General features: G+C 40.3%; 1 protein-coding gene across 2 annotated transcripts in view; it reads left to right on the forward strand.

Annotated features, from left to right (window-relative positions):
- The window catches only part of EFHB (EF-hand domain family member B), a 69,426-nt gene that overhangs the window by 18,465 nt on the left and 36,209 nt on the right, over positions 1–14,752 (forward strand). For both annotated transcript variants that reach the window (XM_030938820.1, XM_030938816.1), the window contains 4 exons: positions 5,487–5,549; positions 6,078–6,221; positions 7,659–7,839; positions 10,724–10,834. In XM_030938820.1, the coding sequence (XP_030794680.1) occupies positions 5,487–5,549; positions 6,078–6,221; positions 7,659–7,839; positions 10,724–10,834 (499 nt within the window). The remainder of the gene's footprint in view (positions 1–5,486; positions 5,550–6,077; positions 6,222–7,658; positions 7,840–10,723; positions 10,835–14,752) is intronic.

Here is a 14,752-nt window from a genome sequence, read left to right on the forward strand (position 1 = left end):
TCCCCTTTATCATTTTTTATTGCATCTATTTGATTCCTCTCTCTTTTCTTCTTTATTAGTCTTGCTAGCGGTCTGTCAATTTTGTTGATCTTTTCGAAAAACCAACTCCTGGATTCATTGATTTTTTGGAGGGTTTTTTGTGTCTCTATCTCCTTCAGTTCTGCTCTGATCTTAGTTATTTCTTGCCTTCTGCTAGCTTTTGAATGTGTTTGCTCTTGCCTCTCTAGTTCTTTTAATTGTGATGTTAGAGTGTCCATTTTAGATCTTTCCTGCTTTCTCTTGTGGGCATTTAGTGCTATAAATTTCCCTCTACACACCGCTTTAAATGTGTCCGAGATTCTGGTATGTTGTATCTTTGTTCTCATTGGTTTCAAAGAACATCTTTATTTCTGCTTTCATTTCGTTATGTATCCAGTAGTCATTCAGGAGCAGGTTGTTCAGTTTCCATGTAGTTGAGCGGTTTTGATTGAGTTTCTTAGTCCTGAGTTCTAGTTTGATTGCACTATGGTCTGAGAGACAGTTTGTTATAATTTCTGTTCTTTTACATTTGCTGAGGAGTGCTTTACTTCCAATTATGTGGTCAATTTTGGAATAAGTGCGATGTGGTGCTGAGAAGAATGTATATTCTGTTGATTTGGGGTGGAGAGTTCTATAGATGTCTATTAGGTCCACTTGGTGCAGAGATGAGTTCAATTCCTGGATATCCTTGTTAACTTTCTGTCTCGTTGATCTGTCTAATGTTGACAGTGGAGTGTTGAAGTCTCCCATTATTATTGTATGGGAGTCTAAGTCTCTTTGTAAGTCTCTAAGGACTTGCTTTATGAATCTGGGTGCTCCTGTATTGGGTGCATATATATTTAGGATAGTTAGCTCTTCCTGTTGAATTGATCCCTTTACCATTATGTAATGGCGTTCTTTGTCTCTTTTGATCTTTGATGGTTTAAAGTCTGTTTTATCAGAGACTAGGATTGCAACCCCTGCTTTTTTTTGGTTCTCCATTTGCTTGGTAGATCTTCCTCCATCCCTTTATTTTGAGCCTATGTATGTCTCTGCATGTGAGATGGGTCTCCTGAATACAGCAGACTGATGGGTCTTGACTCTTTATCCAGTTTGCCAGTCTGTGTCTTTTAATTGGAGCATTTCGTCCATTTACATTTAAGGTTAATATTGTTATGTGTGAACTTGATCCTGCCATTATGATATTAACTGGTTATTTTGCTCGTTAGTTGATGCAGTTTCTTCCTAGCCTCGATGGTCTTTACATTTTGGCATGTTTTTGCAATGGCTGGTACCGGTTGTTCCTTTCCATGTTTAGGGCTTCCTTCAGGGTCTCTTGTAAGGCAGGCCTGGTGGTGACAAAATCTCTAAGCATTTGCTTCTCTGTAAAGGATTTTATTTCTCCTTCACTGATGTAACTTAGTTTGGCTGGATATGAAATTCTGGGTTGAAAATTCTTTTCTTTAAGAACGTTGAATATTGGCCCCCACTCTCTTCTGGCTTGTAGAGTTTCTGCCGAGAGATCTGCTGTTAGTCTGATGGGCTTCCCTTTGTGGGTAACCCGACCTTTCTCTCTGGCTGCCCTTAAGATTTTTTCCTTCATTTCAACTTTGGTGAATCTGGCAATTATGTGTCTTGGAGTTGCTCTTCTGGAGGAGTATCTTTGTGGCGTTCTCTGTATTTCCTGAATTTGAATGTTGGCCTGCCCTACTAGGTTGGGGAAGTTCTCCTGGATGATATCCTGAAGAGTGTTTTCCAACTTGGTTCCATTTTCCCCTCACTTTCAGGCACCCCAATCAGACGTAGATTTGGTCTTTTTACGTAATCCCATACTTATTGCAGGCTTTGCTCATTTCTTTTTCTTCTTTTTTCTTTTGGTTTCTCTTCTCGCTTCATTTCATTCATTTGATCTTCAATCGCTGATACTCTTTCTTCCAGTTGATCGAGTCGGTTACTGAAGCTTGTGCATTTGTCACGTATTTCTCGTGTCATGGTTTTCATCTCTGTCATTTCGTTTATGATCTTCTCTGCATTAATCAGTCTAGCTGTCAATTCTTCCACTCTTTTTTCAAGATTTTTAGTTTCTTTGCGCTGGGTACGTAATTCCTCCTTTAGCTCTGATAAGTTTGATGGACTGAAGCCTTCTTCTCTCCTCTCGTCCAAGTCATTCTCTGACCAGCTTTGATCCATTGCTGGCGATGGGCTGCGCTCCTTTGCAGGGGGAGATGCGCTCTTATTTTTTGAATTTCCAGCTTTTCTGCCCTGCTTCTTCCCCATCTTTGTGGTTTTATCTGTCTCTGGTCTTTGATGATGGTGACGTACTGATGGGGTTTTGGTATAGGTGTCCTTCCTGTTTGATAGTTTTCCTTCTGACAGTCAGAAGGACTGTCTGTTGGTCTGTTGGAGATTGCTTGAGGTCCACTCCAGACCCTGTTTGCCTTGGTATCAGCAGCAGAGGTTGCGGAAGATAGAATATTGCTGAACAGCGAGTGTACCTGTCTGATTCTTACTTTGGAAGCTTCCTCTCAGGGGTGTACTCCACCCTGTGAGGTGTGGGGTGTCAGACTGCCCCTAGTGGGGGATGTCTCCCAGTTAGGCTACTCAGGGGTCAGGGACCCACTTGAGCAGGCAGTCTGTCCGTTCTCAGATCTCAACCTCTGTGTTGGGAGATCCACTGCTCTCTTCAAAGCTGTCAGACAGAGTCGTTCGCGTCTGCTCAGGCCTCTGCTGCTTCCCCTGTTGTTTTTTTAGCTGTGCCCTGCCCCCAGAGGTGGAGTCTATAGAGACAGGCAGGTTTCCTTGAGCTGCTGTGAGCTCCACCCAGTTCGAGCTTCCCAGCGGCTTTGTTTACCTACTTAAGCCTCAGCAATGGCGGGCGCCCCTCCCCCAGCCTTGCTGCTGCCTTGCGGTTAGATCGCCGCAGACTGCTGTGTTAATAATGAGGGAGGCTCCGTGGGCGTGGGACCCTCCCGGCCAGGTGAGGGATATATTCTTCTGGTGTGCCCGTTTGCTTAAAGCGTGGTATTGGGGTGGGAGTTACCCGATTTTCCAGGTGTTGTGTGTCTCAGTTCCCCTGGCTAGGAAAAGGGATTCCCTTCCCCCTTGCGCTTCCCAGGTGAGGCGATGCCTCGCCCTGCTTCAGCTCTCGCTGGTCAGGCTGCAGCAGCTGACCAGCACCGATTGTCCGGCACTCCCTAGTGAGATGATCCCAGTACCTCAGTTGAAAATGCAGAAATCACCGGTCTCCTGTGTCGCTCCCGCTGGGAGTTGGAGACTGGAGCTGTTCCTATTCCGCCATCTTGCTCCGCCCCGAGGTTGGTACTGTTATCACCATCTCCATTGTGAGCAAATTGAGGCTGAGTAATAGGGTGACACAACTTATTTATTGGCAGATATTTGAACCCAAGCAGGCTGGCTTCTAAATCTCTATTTATATTCATGATGCCCTGCTGCCTTTCCTATGTACTGCCCACTGGCTAGAGGGCTGGCTTGACTCCTGGCTGCTTGCTTTCCAGGGCCCAGTGGGAGAGGAAGCTAGAGGAAATGCATTTCAGAAAGTATACTTTATTAATGTCCCGCTACCTTACCTTGAGCTTGATGTTTCTGGCTACAAAACCGCTTTGCGAAAACAAATCCACAGTTTGGCGAGAGGGGTTGAGAGCTTGTGTGAAGACAAGGATAACATAGGATGGAGAAGAACTGGGGATCCAATTGCCCTGAATACAAACTTTCAACCAACCTTTCTATTTTCATAGCTTTACCACACCTTCTTCCAAGTGTTGAGCTTTTCCTGTATCTGTTGATTCTCAACTGCCTTCAGCTCAAAATAATCCATATGCAAAAGTGGCATATTTTTGGGTGGCATGTTCTGATCCCTTTCATAATTTTATTTTTCTTTTTTGAGATGGAGTTTTGCTCTTGTCACCCAGGCTGAGGTGCAATGGCATGACCTTGGGTCACTGCAACCTCTGCCTCCTGGGTTCAAGCAATTCTCCTGCCTCAGCTTCCCGAGTAGCTGGGATTACAGGCACCTGCCACCATGCCTGCCTAATTTTTGTAGTTTTAGAAGGGACAGGGTTTCACCATGTTGGCCAGGCTGGTCTTGAACTCCTGACCCCCAAATGATCCACCCACCTTTGGCCTCCCAAAGTGCTGGGATTACAGGTGTGAGCTGCCTTGCCTCGCAGCCTTCATATTTTTAAAAAAGACTTGAGTTCCTATCCTAAGTATAGCAAGAGAGACAGTATTCCCTGGTATCTGTGAGATTTCTTATAACTTCCAACTGAATTTAAAAAAACTCACTATACCTCTTCTCCGTCTTCTCAGTCTTGCTTTTGCCCAGGTTAGAACACAGTTCCTTTCTTTTTTTACACAAAGTTCTTCTCACATAATGTAATTGTGTGGGTAGAATTTACTGAAGATACAGCATTAAGACTGGGCTGCTTCTCACTGTCTTATTTCCCATCTTGGCGCCCTCCAGCTTCTCACCCTGTTGCTAGACCTTGGACTCCACACACCTTCTCAATTTATTTGTCATCTCCTTGATTTTTCCTTCTTAGTGTATCTAATCAGAAGTTGTTTTGCTCCTCCCTTTCAAACTGGAGTCTAATAATTCATATCAAAACATTAGACATTACAAAGATCATATTTTCTCCCCCCCCCCTTTTTTTTTAACAAAGCAATTCAGTTTTCTGCCTGGCTATGTCTGTGGGCTTCCTCTTTTATACCTAGAGATGTCAGCAAGATAGTCTCTTAAACCCTAATGACTCTTACTAAAAGGAATTCCACACTCAACACTTAATAACAAACTTTACCTACCCATATATATTCATTCATATGTTCACACACATCTACTCATTCATCCATCCACTCCACTCCATTCTCAATTTCTCTGCTTTTGTCTGTTTGTTCTCTCTCTTTCTCTCTCTCTCCTCTTTCCAGATACCCAGAACACTATGGGAAGTTAATTTTTTTCTCTTAGTTTTAAATTTTATTTATTTATTTATTTTCAGAGGCAAGGTCTCGCTCCATTGCCAAGGATGGAGTGCAGTGATGTGATCATAGCTCACTGTAGCCTTGAACTCCTGGCCTTGAGAAACCCTCCCTTCTTGGCTTCCCAAAGATCATACTTCTATTTCACTGTTACATAGGACAATGAATCATTAACCTGTGATCTATGAGAAGATTGTTCTGAAAGCTGAATTCCTCAACACATCACATAATTCCTGTAACTGGATGAATCACTAACAATGTTAATGCTGTAAAAATATATGCTTACAATTTTATAAATGTTTATAATATATACATAGCATTTAATATTTGTTACATACGAAGATTGCTTTATATTTACTATGGGTTCTTCCTTTTTTATGTTAGTCAAAAGTAACTTTGTAGCATCAGAGGCATAGGACAAGTTTGAAATAAATTTCATTCTCGGAAATGCTCCTCTTCCACCCTGACAATGATCAACCCATTTTTTTCTCCCAAAGGCAGGAAAAGTTATTCCAGTTGGTTACAGAGTTGCAAGCTGCGTGACTGAAAAACTTCCCAGGGTGAGCACTTTCAATATACCTTTATGTTTCTACTTTTACCTTATGTGTGAACGTTAAGAAATAGGCAACTCAACGTTCCTTATGAAAGTGGTATACATTTAATGTGGTCAATTTGGATTCTTTACTGTTTTTTGAGGCCTTCTATTGATTTTGTCCAAGAAAGTGAAAATCCCAGGCTTCCAGTTTCTAGCTCTACAGGGATTCAATTACAGGGGATTCAATTTATTTCAGTGGGAATAATGGTATACTTTGTAACCTGGATACTTCCTGGTTGTTTTCTAAATGCAACATTTAAAATAAGTTGTTTAGGGCACATGTTCTCAGGATCTGTGTCATGGAAAAAAATGTTGTCTACTTCCATTAATAAATAAATACATTTTAGGGGGATGTTCATTATTTGGGGCTGTAGTTCCAAATGCGCTTACTACATGCATACACTTAAGGTTGTTGATTGATTGGTATAGATCCGTCCTGTTAATATTTTTAGAAATTGTACTTACTACTATTTTCTTGCCTCACTCTTTGTAGCTAATTACTCCACCTGCGGCAAAAAAGTATTTCAACTTCAGATATCCACCTGCTGGAGTAGAAAGAGTATTTTATGGAAGAGCAAATGATCCCCAAATTGCACCTTATTTGACACATGGAATTAGATCTAAAATTTCAATACCGGTAACTTATTTTCTTTTTTTCCTTGTACATTATTAATTTACCAAGGTGAAAATGCACAAATCAGGTATTAGTGAAATTCGTGAGTTCCAGTCTCCTTCCCACCCATATTTTTACTAGCCTTTTCTCAATCTGTCTTCCAAAAGCCTTTATCTTGAGCAGTAGAAAAACTCCAAGCAGCAGCAGCCAAGGCGGTGTGAAGAAATTAATAGTTTAAGCCAAAAACTATCTATTCTCCTCTCAAATGATAAAAGCCTAGTTGCATTCCATTTTCTCACAATAAAGAGAAATGCTGTCAGGCTTTGTTAGACAATAAAGAAGACTGTCTTGGCGGGGTGTGGTGGCTCATGCCTGTAATCCAAGCACTTTGGGAGGCTGAGGCAGGAGGATCACCTAAGATCAGGAATTTGAGACCAGCCTGGCCAACATGACGAAGTCCTGTCTCTACTAAAAGTAAAAAAAAAAAAAAAAAAAAAAAAAAAAAAATAGCTGGGGCATGGTAGCTGGCACCTGTAATCCCAGCTACTCGGGAGGCTGAGGCAGGAGAATCGCTTGAACCCAGGAGGCGAAGATTGCTGTGAGCCGAGATCATGCCACTGCAATCCAGCCTAGGCAACAGACTGAGACTCCATCTCAAAAAAAAAAAAAAAAAAAAAAAAGACTGCCTTAGTGACTTGCCTAGAGGCCCTATGGAATACTTATATGGACATTGAGTAGAGGTGGAGTAAAAATGTTTGTTATCTGCTACTGATTGAATGGACACTCTAGATTCAGAAGACCTGATCTCTGTATCTGAAGAGAACTTTTGGAAGTCAAGTGGTTCTTGTGCTTTTCATTTTCACTTTTCTTTCTTTCTTTTTTTTTTTCTTTGAGACTGAGTCTCACTCTGTCGCCCAGGCTGGAGTGCAGTGGTGTGATCTTGGCTCACTGTAACCTCCACTTCCCGGGCTCAAGCGATTTTCCTGCCTCAGACTCCTCAGTAGCTGGGACTACAGGTGCGTGCCACCACACCTGACTGATTTTTTATTTTTTTATTTTTAGTAGATACGGAGTTTCACCATGTTGGCCAGGCTGGTCTCAAACTCCTGACCTCAGGTGATCCGCCCTCCTCAGCCTCCCAAAGTGCTGGGATAACAGGTGTGAGCCACTGCACCTGGCATCACTTTTCTTAAATATTTGAGTCGAGTAACCTGGAAGCTATCATCGTAAACCTTTTAGTATCACTGAAACCTTTTAACTCATTAGAAAGTTCTTCTAGGCATGTTTAAACTTCATAGCCAATTCCGACAGTTCATTTGAAGGTGAGCAAAGCCAGTGATGATAATGAAATGTTTTCCCACAATCGTATAGTCTCCTCTCCTTAGCTGTTGATTAGGGTTTCCATTTTCAGATTTGTACTATTTTTGTTGATGTATTTGTGCATTGTATGATTTCTTTTAGGCAAACACATTGATAAACCCACAGCCTATTACCACATTTCAACAGAAAATTAAAGATAAAAAAGAATCTATATATCTTAGCAATCGACGAGCACCATTAGGAAAATCTCATGATCAAGCACCAGGATTACCTAAAGGGATGGACACAATCAATACGACATTTGGGACAGCAGTCATCAGAGGTAGTAAAAAAAAAAAGGGGGGGGGGGTGGGAAGGGGCTGGTAAAATAAGTTTCTTTGGAAAATTTGATCAAATATCTTATTTGTATGATGTTTGGTGATGGTGTAAACGATGACTCAAGAAGGAAAGATGGGATTGTAGCAAGCAAGTTACTCTCAGAACCAAAATCCTTGACATGTATGTATGCAGAAGCAGGAAAAATTCAGGTATTGGAGTCCAGATATAGTGAGCATAGTAGGTATGGTGTAAAGACAGGAAAGTACTCAACAAAAATTGGCTCTGGGACTAGCTAGAGAACTGCAATCCCTTTGCCTTGGACATCCATTCGTGTGTTCTGTTTCCATCAGTGCTTCACATGTGTTCATGACTCTGAACTCTTTATGAAACAGAGTTCATGGCACAGGTAAGTTTGGTAAATGCTGTATACCACACTCCATTCATGCAGAGCCATGAAGTCTACGTGTGTATTAACCAATCACAGGGCAGAGTGACTTCCACTCTGATTCTAAGAGGGAGTAGAGTACCATCTTTCAACAAATAACTAATTAGAACTGGTCATAGGCTATTCTTCCTTCTGAAGACCCAGGTTCCTGCCATGTTGTTGGGTGCCTTTCTTTACACCTTTCTCAGATTTCTCTCCTATACTCTTTTTGAGGTTATCCCCTCCCTCTAGGAGTCTTACCATAGGAGATCTCAAATTCCATGTTTCTTTATTTTTGTGGAGAAATTCTCTCTTTGTCTTTCCATACCCATTGAGGCTCTCTTCCAGGAACCTTAGCTTTGTTCACCAAAAGGCTCATTAGATTATTTTCCTTAAGGTAGTGACATCTACTCTGAAGATAGATTATACTTTGGAATGTAAAATCTGGAGTTGTACCTTATTGCATCAGATCTAAAGTTTTTAAAAATTTGACACATGAAAAATGTATTTTAGAGTAGATTAAATATCCTCTCCTTTTTATGTTTCATAAACATATGAAACATATATATTTATATTTATAAACTATATATATTTATATTTATATAGAGACTGGGGTCTCACCATGTTTCCAGGCTGGCCTCAAACTCCTGGACTCAAATGATTCTCCCACCTTGGCCTCCCAAACTGCTGGGATTACAGGTGTGAGTGACTATTTCCCACCTCTTCTTTTCGATAGGTTTAAGAAATCCTATGTATAGAACTGTTAGACATGGCATTATAGCCATTATATCATAACTGCTACCTAGGATTAGTTTATTTAATGTGGAAAGTATTCTCTAAGTGTCCCTCATTTAAACATATAAAAGAAACAATGTTTCAAAACATGTATATATGTGTATCATTAAGTGTAATGTTCATATATCAAAAAGAAGTTCTGCTTTACAGGATTATTTTGATTGGAATAATCTTCTGATATTCTTAACTATTAGTTTATATACCTTAATTCTTGGCAGAAAGGCCAAAATAAAGGAAACTTCTTAATCTATGTTGTTAGGTCGAAAGGGAAGAGTGAAATTGTAAATGGAGTTACATTTACAAGTTATAATCTAAAGCAGTAAAAACAAAATTATTCACTGTACACAAAACTGGGAACCACTACTCATGGGAATGCAGCTATTAAACAAACATCTCTTCTAGATTTAGGACCAGTAGAAGAATTTCTCCCTAATTCCAGTGATTTCCCTGGTACCTCTGGCTACACTGAGGATACAGATTCATTTTTTAAAATTAATTAATTAATTAATTAATTTTTTGAGACGGAGTCTCACTCTGTTTGTTGCCCAAGCTGCAGTGCACTGTTGCGATCTCGGCTCCCTGCAACCTCTGCCTCCCAGGTTCAAGTGATTCTCCTGCCTCAGCCCCCCAAGTAGCTGGGATTATAGGCGTGTGCCAACATGCCCGTCTAATTTTTGTGTTTTTAGTAGAGACAGGGCTTCACCATGTTGCTCAGGCTGGTCTTGAACTGCCGACCTCAGATGATCCACCCACCTCAGCCTCCCAAAGTACTGGGATTACAGACCTGAGCCACTGAGACTGGCCTGGGATACAGATTCAGATCCAAACAGACACAGGGTGTATGCTTCCATCTAAAACTGCCAAAATTTACACCATGACTACCCCATAGGGCATTAGGGGTTCTAATTTGTGGTTCAGATTTGTTTAGGTCATCTTGAGAAGTCTGCAGCAAACTAAAATAAAAATTGTACAGAGATTCTCAGGACCAGGAATTTGACTGTGCTTGGAATATGGCTTACCACAACTAAACAGTTAACTGATAATAGAGTTCTTTTTTTTTTTTTTTTTTTTTTTTTTTTTTTTTGAGATGAAAGTCTCGCTCTGTCACCCAGGCTGGAGTACAGTGGTGCCATCTGGGTTCACTGCAACCTCTGCCTCCTGGGATCAAGTGATTTTCCTGCTTCAACCTCCCGAGTAGAGTAGCTGGGACCACAGGCACGTGCTACCACACCTGGCTAATTTTTGTATTTTTCGTAGAAATGGGGTTTCACCATGTTGGCCAGGCTGGAATTTTTGTGTGTGTGTGTGTTTTTTTTTTTTTTTAGTAGGAATGGGGTTTCATCATGTTGGCCAGGCTGATCTCAAATTCCTGACTTCAGGTGATCCACCCTCTTTGGCCTCTCAAAGTGCTGGGATTACACACGTGAGCCACTGCTCCCAGCCAACTGATAATAAAGTTCTAACATGCTTCAGACTTCTAGGGGGTGAGCCAGGTCAAGCGGGCTTCCCTTTCTTGATAAATCATTTATGTTGGCTTTGTGATCTCTCGGGATGTCTATGTAGACTTGCATCCAACATACCTAATTTCTCATTTGTTCTAGTCAATATAAACGTCTTATAAATAGATTAAAAAGTATCTTGGAACTGATTTTATCAATTCTTCCTTCAGAATACTCTGCTAAAGATGTGGTGAATCCACCAAAATCCTATGAAGAAGTATTTAAAGAAGGAAATGAAGGACATGATTTGTATGTTGTTTCTCATAATGATTATTATGCAGGTAAGTGTCCTCCAATGCAAAATGGGCCTGAGGATATGGGAATCTCAGATTTGTGAAGAGAAATAAAGGAGATAAATACATAAAATTAAATGCCTGGCATGTAATAGGTGATTAATACAATCTTATTCATAAGGTCATAAACCATGATAGCTGGGAAAACCTGTACCGCATATACTCATGGTTTTAAAAATATTTTATTTAAATTTTTTTTTTTTTTAGACAGGGGTCTCTGTTGCCCAGGCTGGAGTGCAGTAGTGTGATCATGGCTCATTGCAGTCTGCACCTCCTAGGCTCAAGCAATCCTTTCACCTCAGCCTCCTGAACAGCTGAAACTACAGGTGTGCATCACCACACCTGGCTAATTTTTTGAGTTTCTAAATAGAGATGAGGTCTTCCTATATTGTCCAGGCTGGTCTCAAACTCCTGAGCTCAAGCGATCCTCCCAAAGTGCTGGGATTACAGGCATGCACCACTGCACTCGGCTCAATACTTGTTCTAAGTGCTTAATTTTATATTAAGAATATTGGGTGATGATCAAGTTCACAAATTTTTGAATCAGATCAGGTTCAAATCCTAGCTCATCTATTTACTACCTTTTAAAACTTGGGCAATTTACTTATTTGATCATTATATATTCTTATCTCTTAAATGGGTATAGTAATATTGTGAGGATTGATTAGATGTCAGATGCTTAACGTAGTACCTGGAACATAGTTAAGTACTCATAATTATTAGCTGTTATTATTATTATTATTTTTAGTGATCTTGTCTTAAAGTTTCATATCCAGTAGCATATTACTAGAATTATTCCATAACACAACTAAAAAGGCATTAGTTGTTTATAGTGCTATAAAATAAAACTCAATTGCCAATATGTTGATGTTAAGTCAAGTCTTGATATAATAAAGCATTGAGAAGTAGACTCTGATACATGTCCTGAGAAAGCCTATGGATTGTGCATGGTTCATAAACTCAGTCTTTATTAGCTAGAAGAGCTGTCCTTCACTGCAGCACAGCAGGGGGGTTGTGCTCCTTATTTCTTATTTCTTTACTTTTCTCCTCCACTGCAAGAAAGGGGGGGCTTTCTTGCTCCTTATTTCTTATTCTTTACTTTTTCTCCTCCACTGCTGTCTAACACTAGACTCCCTTTCTATGCTGTCCTCTCAAATTTCTGTTCATAGCTTCATGTCTGGAGTCTGCCATTCGCTTCTGTCATAACCGATGTGTGTTGGTTTCTCCCCTCCCTCCCTCCCTCCCTCCCTCCCTCCCTCCCTCCCTCCCTCCCTTCCTTCCTTCCTTCCTTCCTTCCTTCCTTCCTTCCTTCCTTCCTTCCTTCCTTCCTTCCTTCCTTCCCTCCCCTCCTTTTCCGTCCCCTCCCCTTCCCTCCCCTCTCCTTTCCTTTTTTGTTTCTTTTCCCCTTTCCCTTTCCTTCCCTTTCTCTCCTGCCTCTTTCTTTCCTTTCCTTTTTCCTTTTCCTTTTTTTTCCCCTTTTTCTTTTTCTTTTCTTTTTTTGTCAGTGATAAGGAAGTATCTGCTGGTTCTTTACATGCCCCAACGTGTTCCCAGATTGTCTAAGATTGTCTCTACTCTCACACTGCCCCTGTTGCTATCTGCACAGATGCCATATTTCTTCTCACAGTCTTGACTTCTCTCCATATCTTTACTCCTCTACTTCCCTAGCCCATTCCTTTCTTTTGCTCTTTCCCTCCTTTCTTTTCTTCCTTCCTCCCTTTCTTTCGTTCATTCCCTCCTTTCTCCCTTCTCTGTCTTGTGAAAATATTTTATTCATGTTTGAAAAAGTTTCATGTCTATTGCACAGTCTAATCCAATGCTCTTTGTTTTAAAAAGAACTTTGGTCTGAGTGCAGTGGCTCACTCTTGTAATCTCAGCGCTTTGGGAGGCTGAGGCAGGTGGATCACTTGACCCCAGGAGTTTGAGACCAGCTTGGGCAACATAGGGAGAATCTGTATCTATGAAAAATAAATTAAAAAATTGGCCAGGCATGGTGGTGCATGTCTGTAGTTCTGGCTACTTGGGAGGCTAAGATGGGAGGATTGCTTGAGCCCAGGAGTTCCAGGTTGCAGTGAGCCACGATTGCACTACTGCACTCTAGGCCTGGGCATGAGTGAGACCCTGTCTCAAAATAAAATAAACAAAAAGAACTATGTCAATAAATATGTACAATGTATAGACAACCTATAATGAGATACCTTATAAGGATTTAACAGTCTGAGAAAAATAAGTATAGTTTATTATATTTAGAAGAGCTCTAATGGACCGTAACATGACTACAATTTCCTTCATTTGCTATTTTTATGGAAGTTTCAATAGCATCTTGAAAAGTTGTAGAATCTGATCTTTTAAATATGGTCTTAATTTTTCCCTCATAAGGAAAGTACCTTTTTTATTATAAAAATACATTATAATTGTAGATAACTTAAATATTAAAAAATGAAGAAAGAGTAAATGTAACCTTGAAATCCCATTAGCTAGCGATAACTACAGTTGAGAAGTTGAACATTTTAAAGATTATTCTTATTTTTTTTTGTGGGTACATAGTAGGTATATATATTTATGGGGTACATGAGATGTTTTGACATGGGCATGCAACATGAAATAAGTGCATCTTGGAGAATGGTGCATCCGTCCCCTCAAGCATTTATACTTTGAGTTACAAACAATCAAATTATACTCTTTAAGTTATTTAAAAATGTACAATTAAGTTATTATTGACTGTAGTCACCCTATTGTGCTATGAAGTAGTAGTTCTTATTCATTCTTTCCAGTTTTTTTCCCTACCACCCCCATTATCCTTCTTAGCCTCTGATAATCATCTGTCTACTCTCTATGTCCATGAGTTCAATTGTTTTTATTTTTAGATCTCACAAATAAGTGAGAACATGCAACGTTTGTCTTTCTGTGCCTTGCTTATTTCACTTAACATAATGATCTCCAGTTCAATCCCTGTTGTTGCAAAAGACTGGAATTCATTCTTCCTTATGGCTGAATAGTACTCCATTGTGTAAATGTACCACATTTTCTTTATAGGTTCATCGTAATTTATCCATTCATCTGTTGATGGATACATAGGCTGTTTCCAAATCTCATTGTAAACAGTGCTGAAACAAACACAGGAGTGCATGTAATCTCTCTGATATACTGATTTTCTTTTCTTTTTTTGAGATGAATTCTTGCTTTGTTGCCCAGGCTGGAGTGCAGTGGTGTGATCTCGGCTCACTGCAACCTCCGCCTCCTGTGTTCAAGCCATTCTCCAGCCTCAGCCTTCCAAGTAGTTGGGATTACAGGTGTCTGCCTTCATGCCTGGTTAATTTTTGTATTTTTAGTAGAGACGGGGTTTTGCCATGTTTACCAGGCTGGTCTTGAACTCCTGACCTCAGGTGATCCACCCATCTTGGTATCCCAAAGTGCTGAGATTACAGGCATTGGCCACTGCTCCCAGCCTGGTTTCCTTTCTTATGGGTATATACCCAGCAGTGGGATTGCTGGATCATATGGTAGCTCAAGTTTTAGTTTTTTGAGGAAGCTCCGAATTGTTCTCCATAGTGGTTGTACTAATTTGCCTTCCTACCAACAGTGTACAAGGGTTCCTATTTCTCCACACCCTCACCAGCATTTGTTATTGCCTGTATTTTGGATATAAGCCATTTTAACTGGGGTGGGATGATATCTCATCGTACTTCTGATTTGCATTTCTCTGATTATCAGTGATGTTGAGCACCTTTTCATATGTCTGCTATTTGTATTTTTTTTTTTGATGAAATGTCTATTTAAGTATTTTGTCCACTTTTTTGATCAGATTATTATTATTTTTTTTCTATAGAGTTGAGTTCCTTGTATATCCTGGTTATTAATCTCTTGTCAGATGGGTAGTTGGCAAGTATATTCTCCCATTCTGTA

Source organism: Rhinopithecus roxellana, chromosome 1 (genome assembly GCF_007565055.1).
Source record: "Rhinopithecus roxellana isolate Shanxi Qingling chromosome 1, ASM756505v1, whole genome shotgun sequence".
Taxonomy (NCBI): Eukaryota; Metazoa; Chordata; class Mammalia; order Primates; family Cercopithecidae; genus Rhinopithecus; species Rhinopithecus roxellana.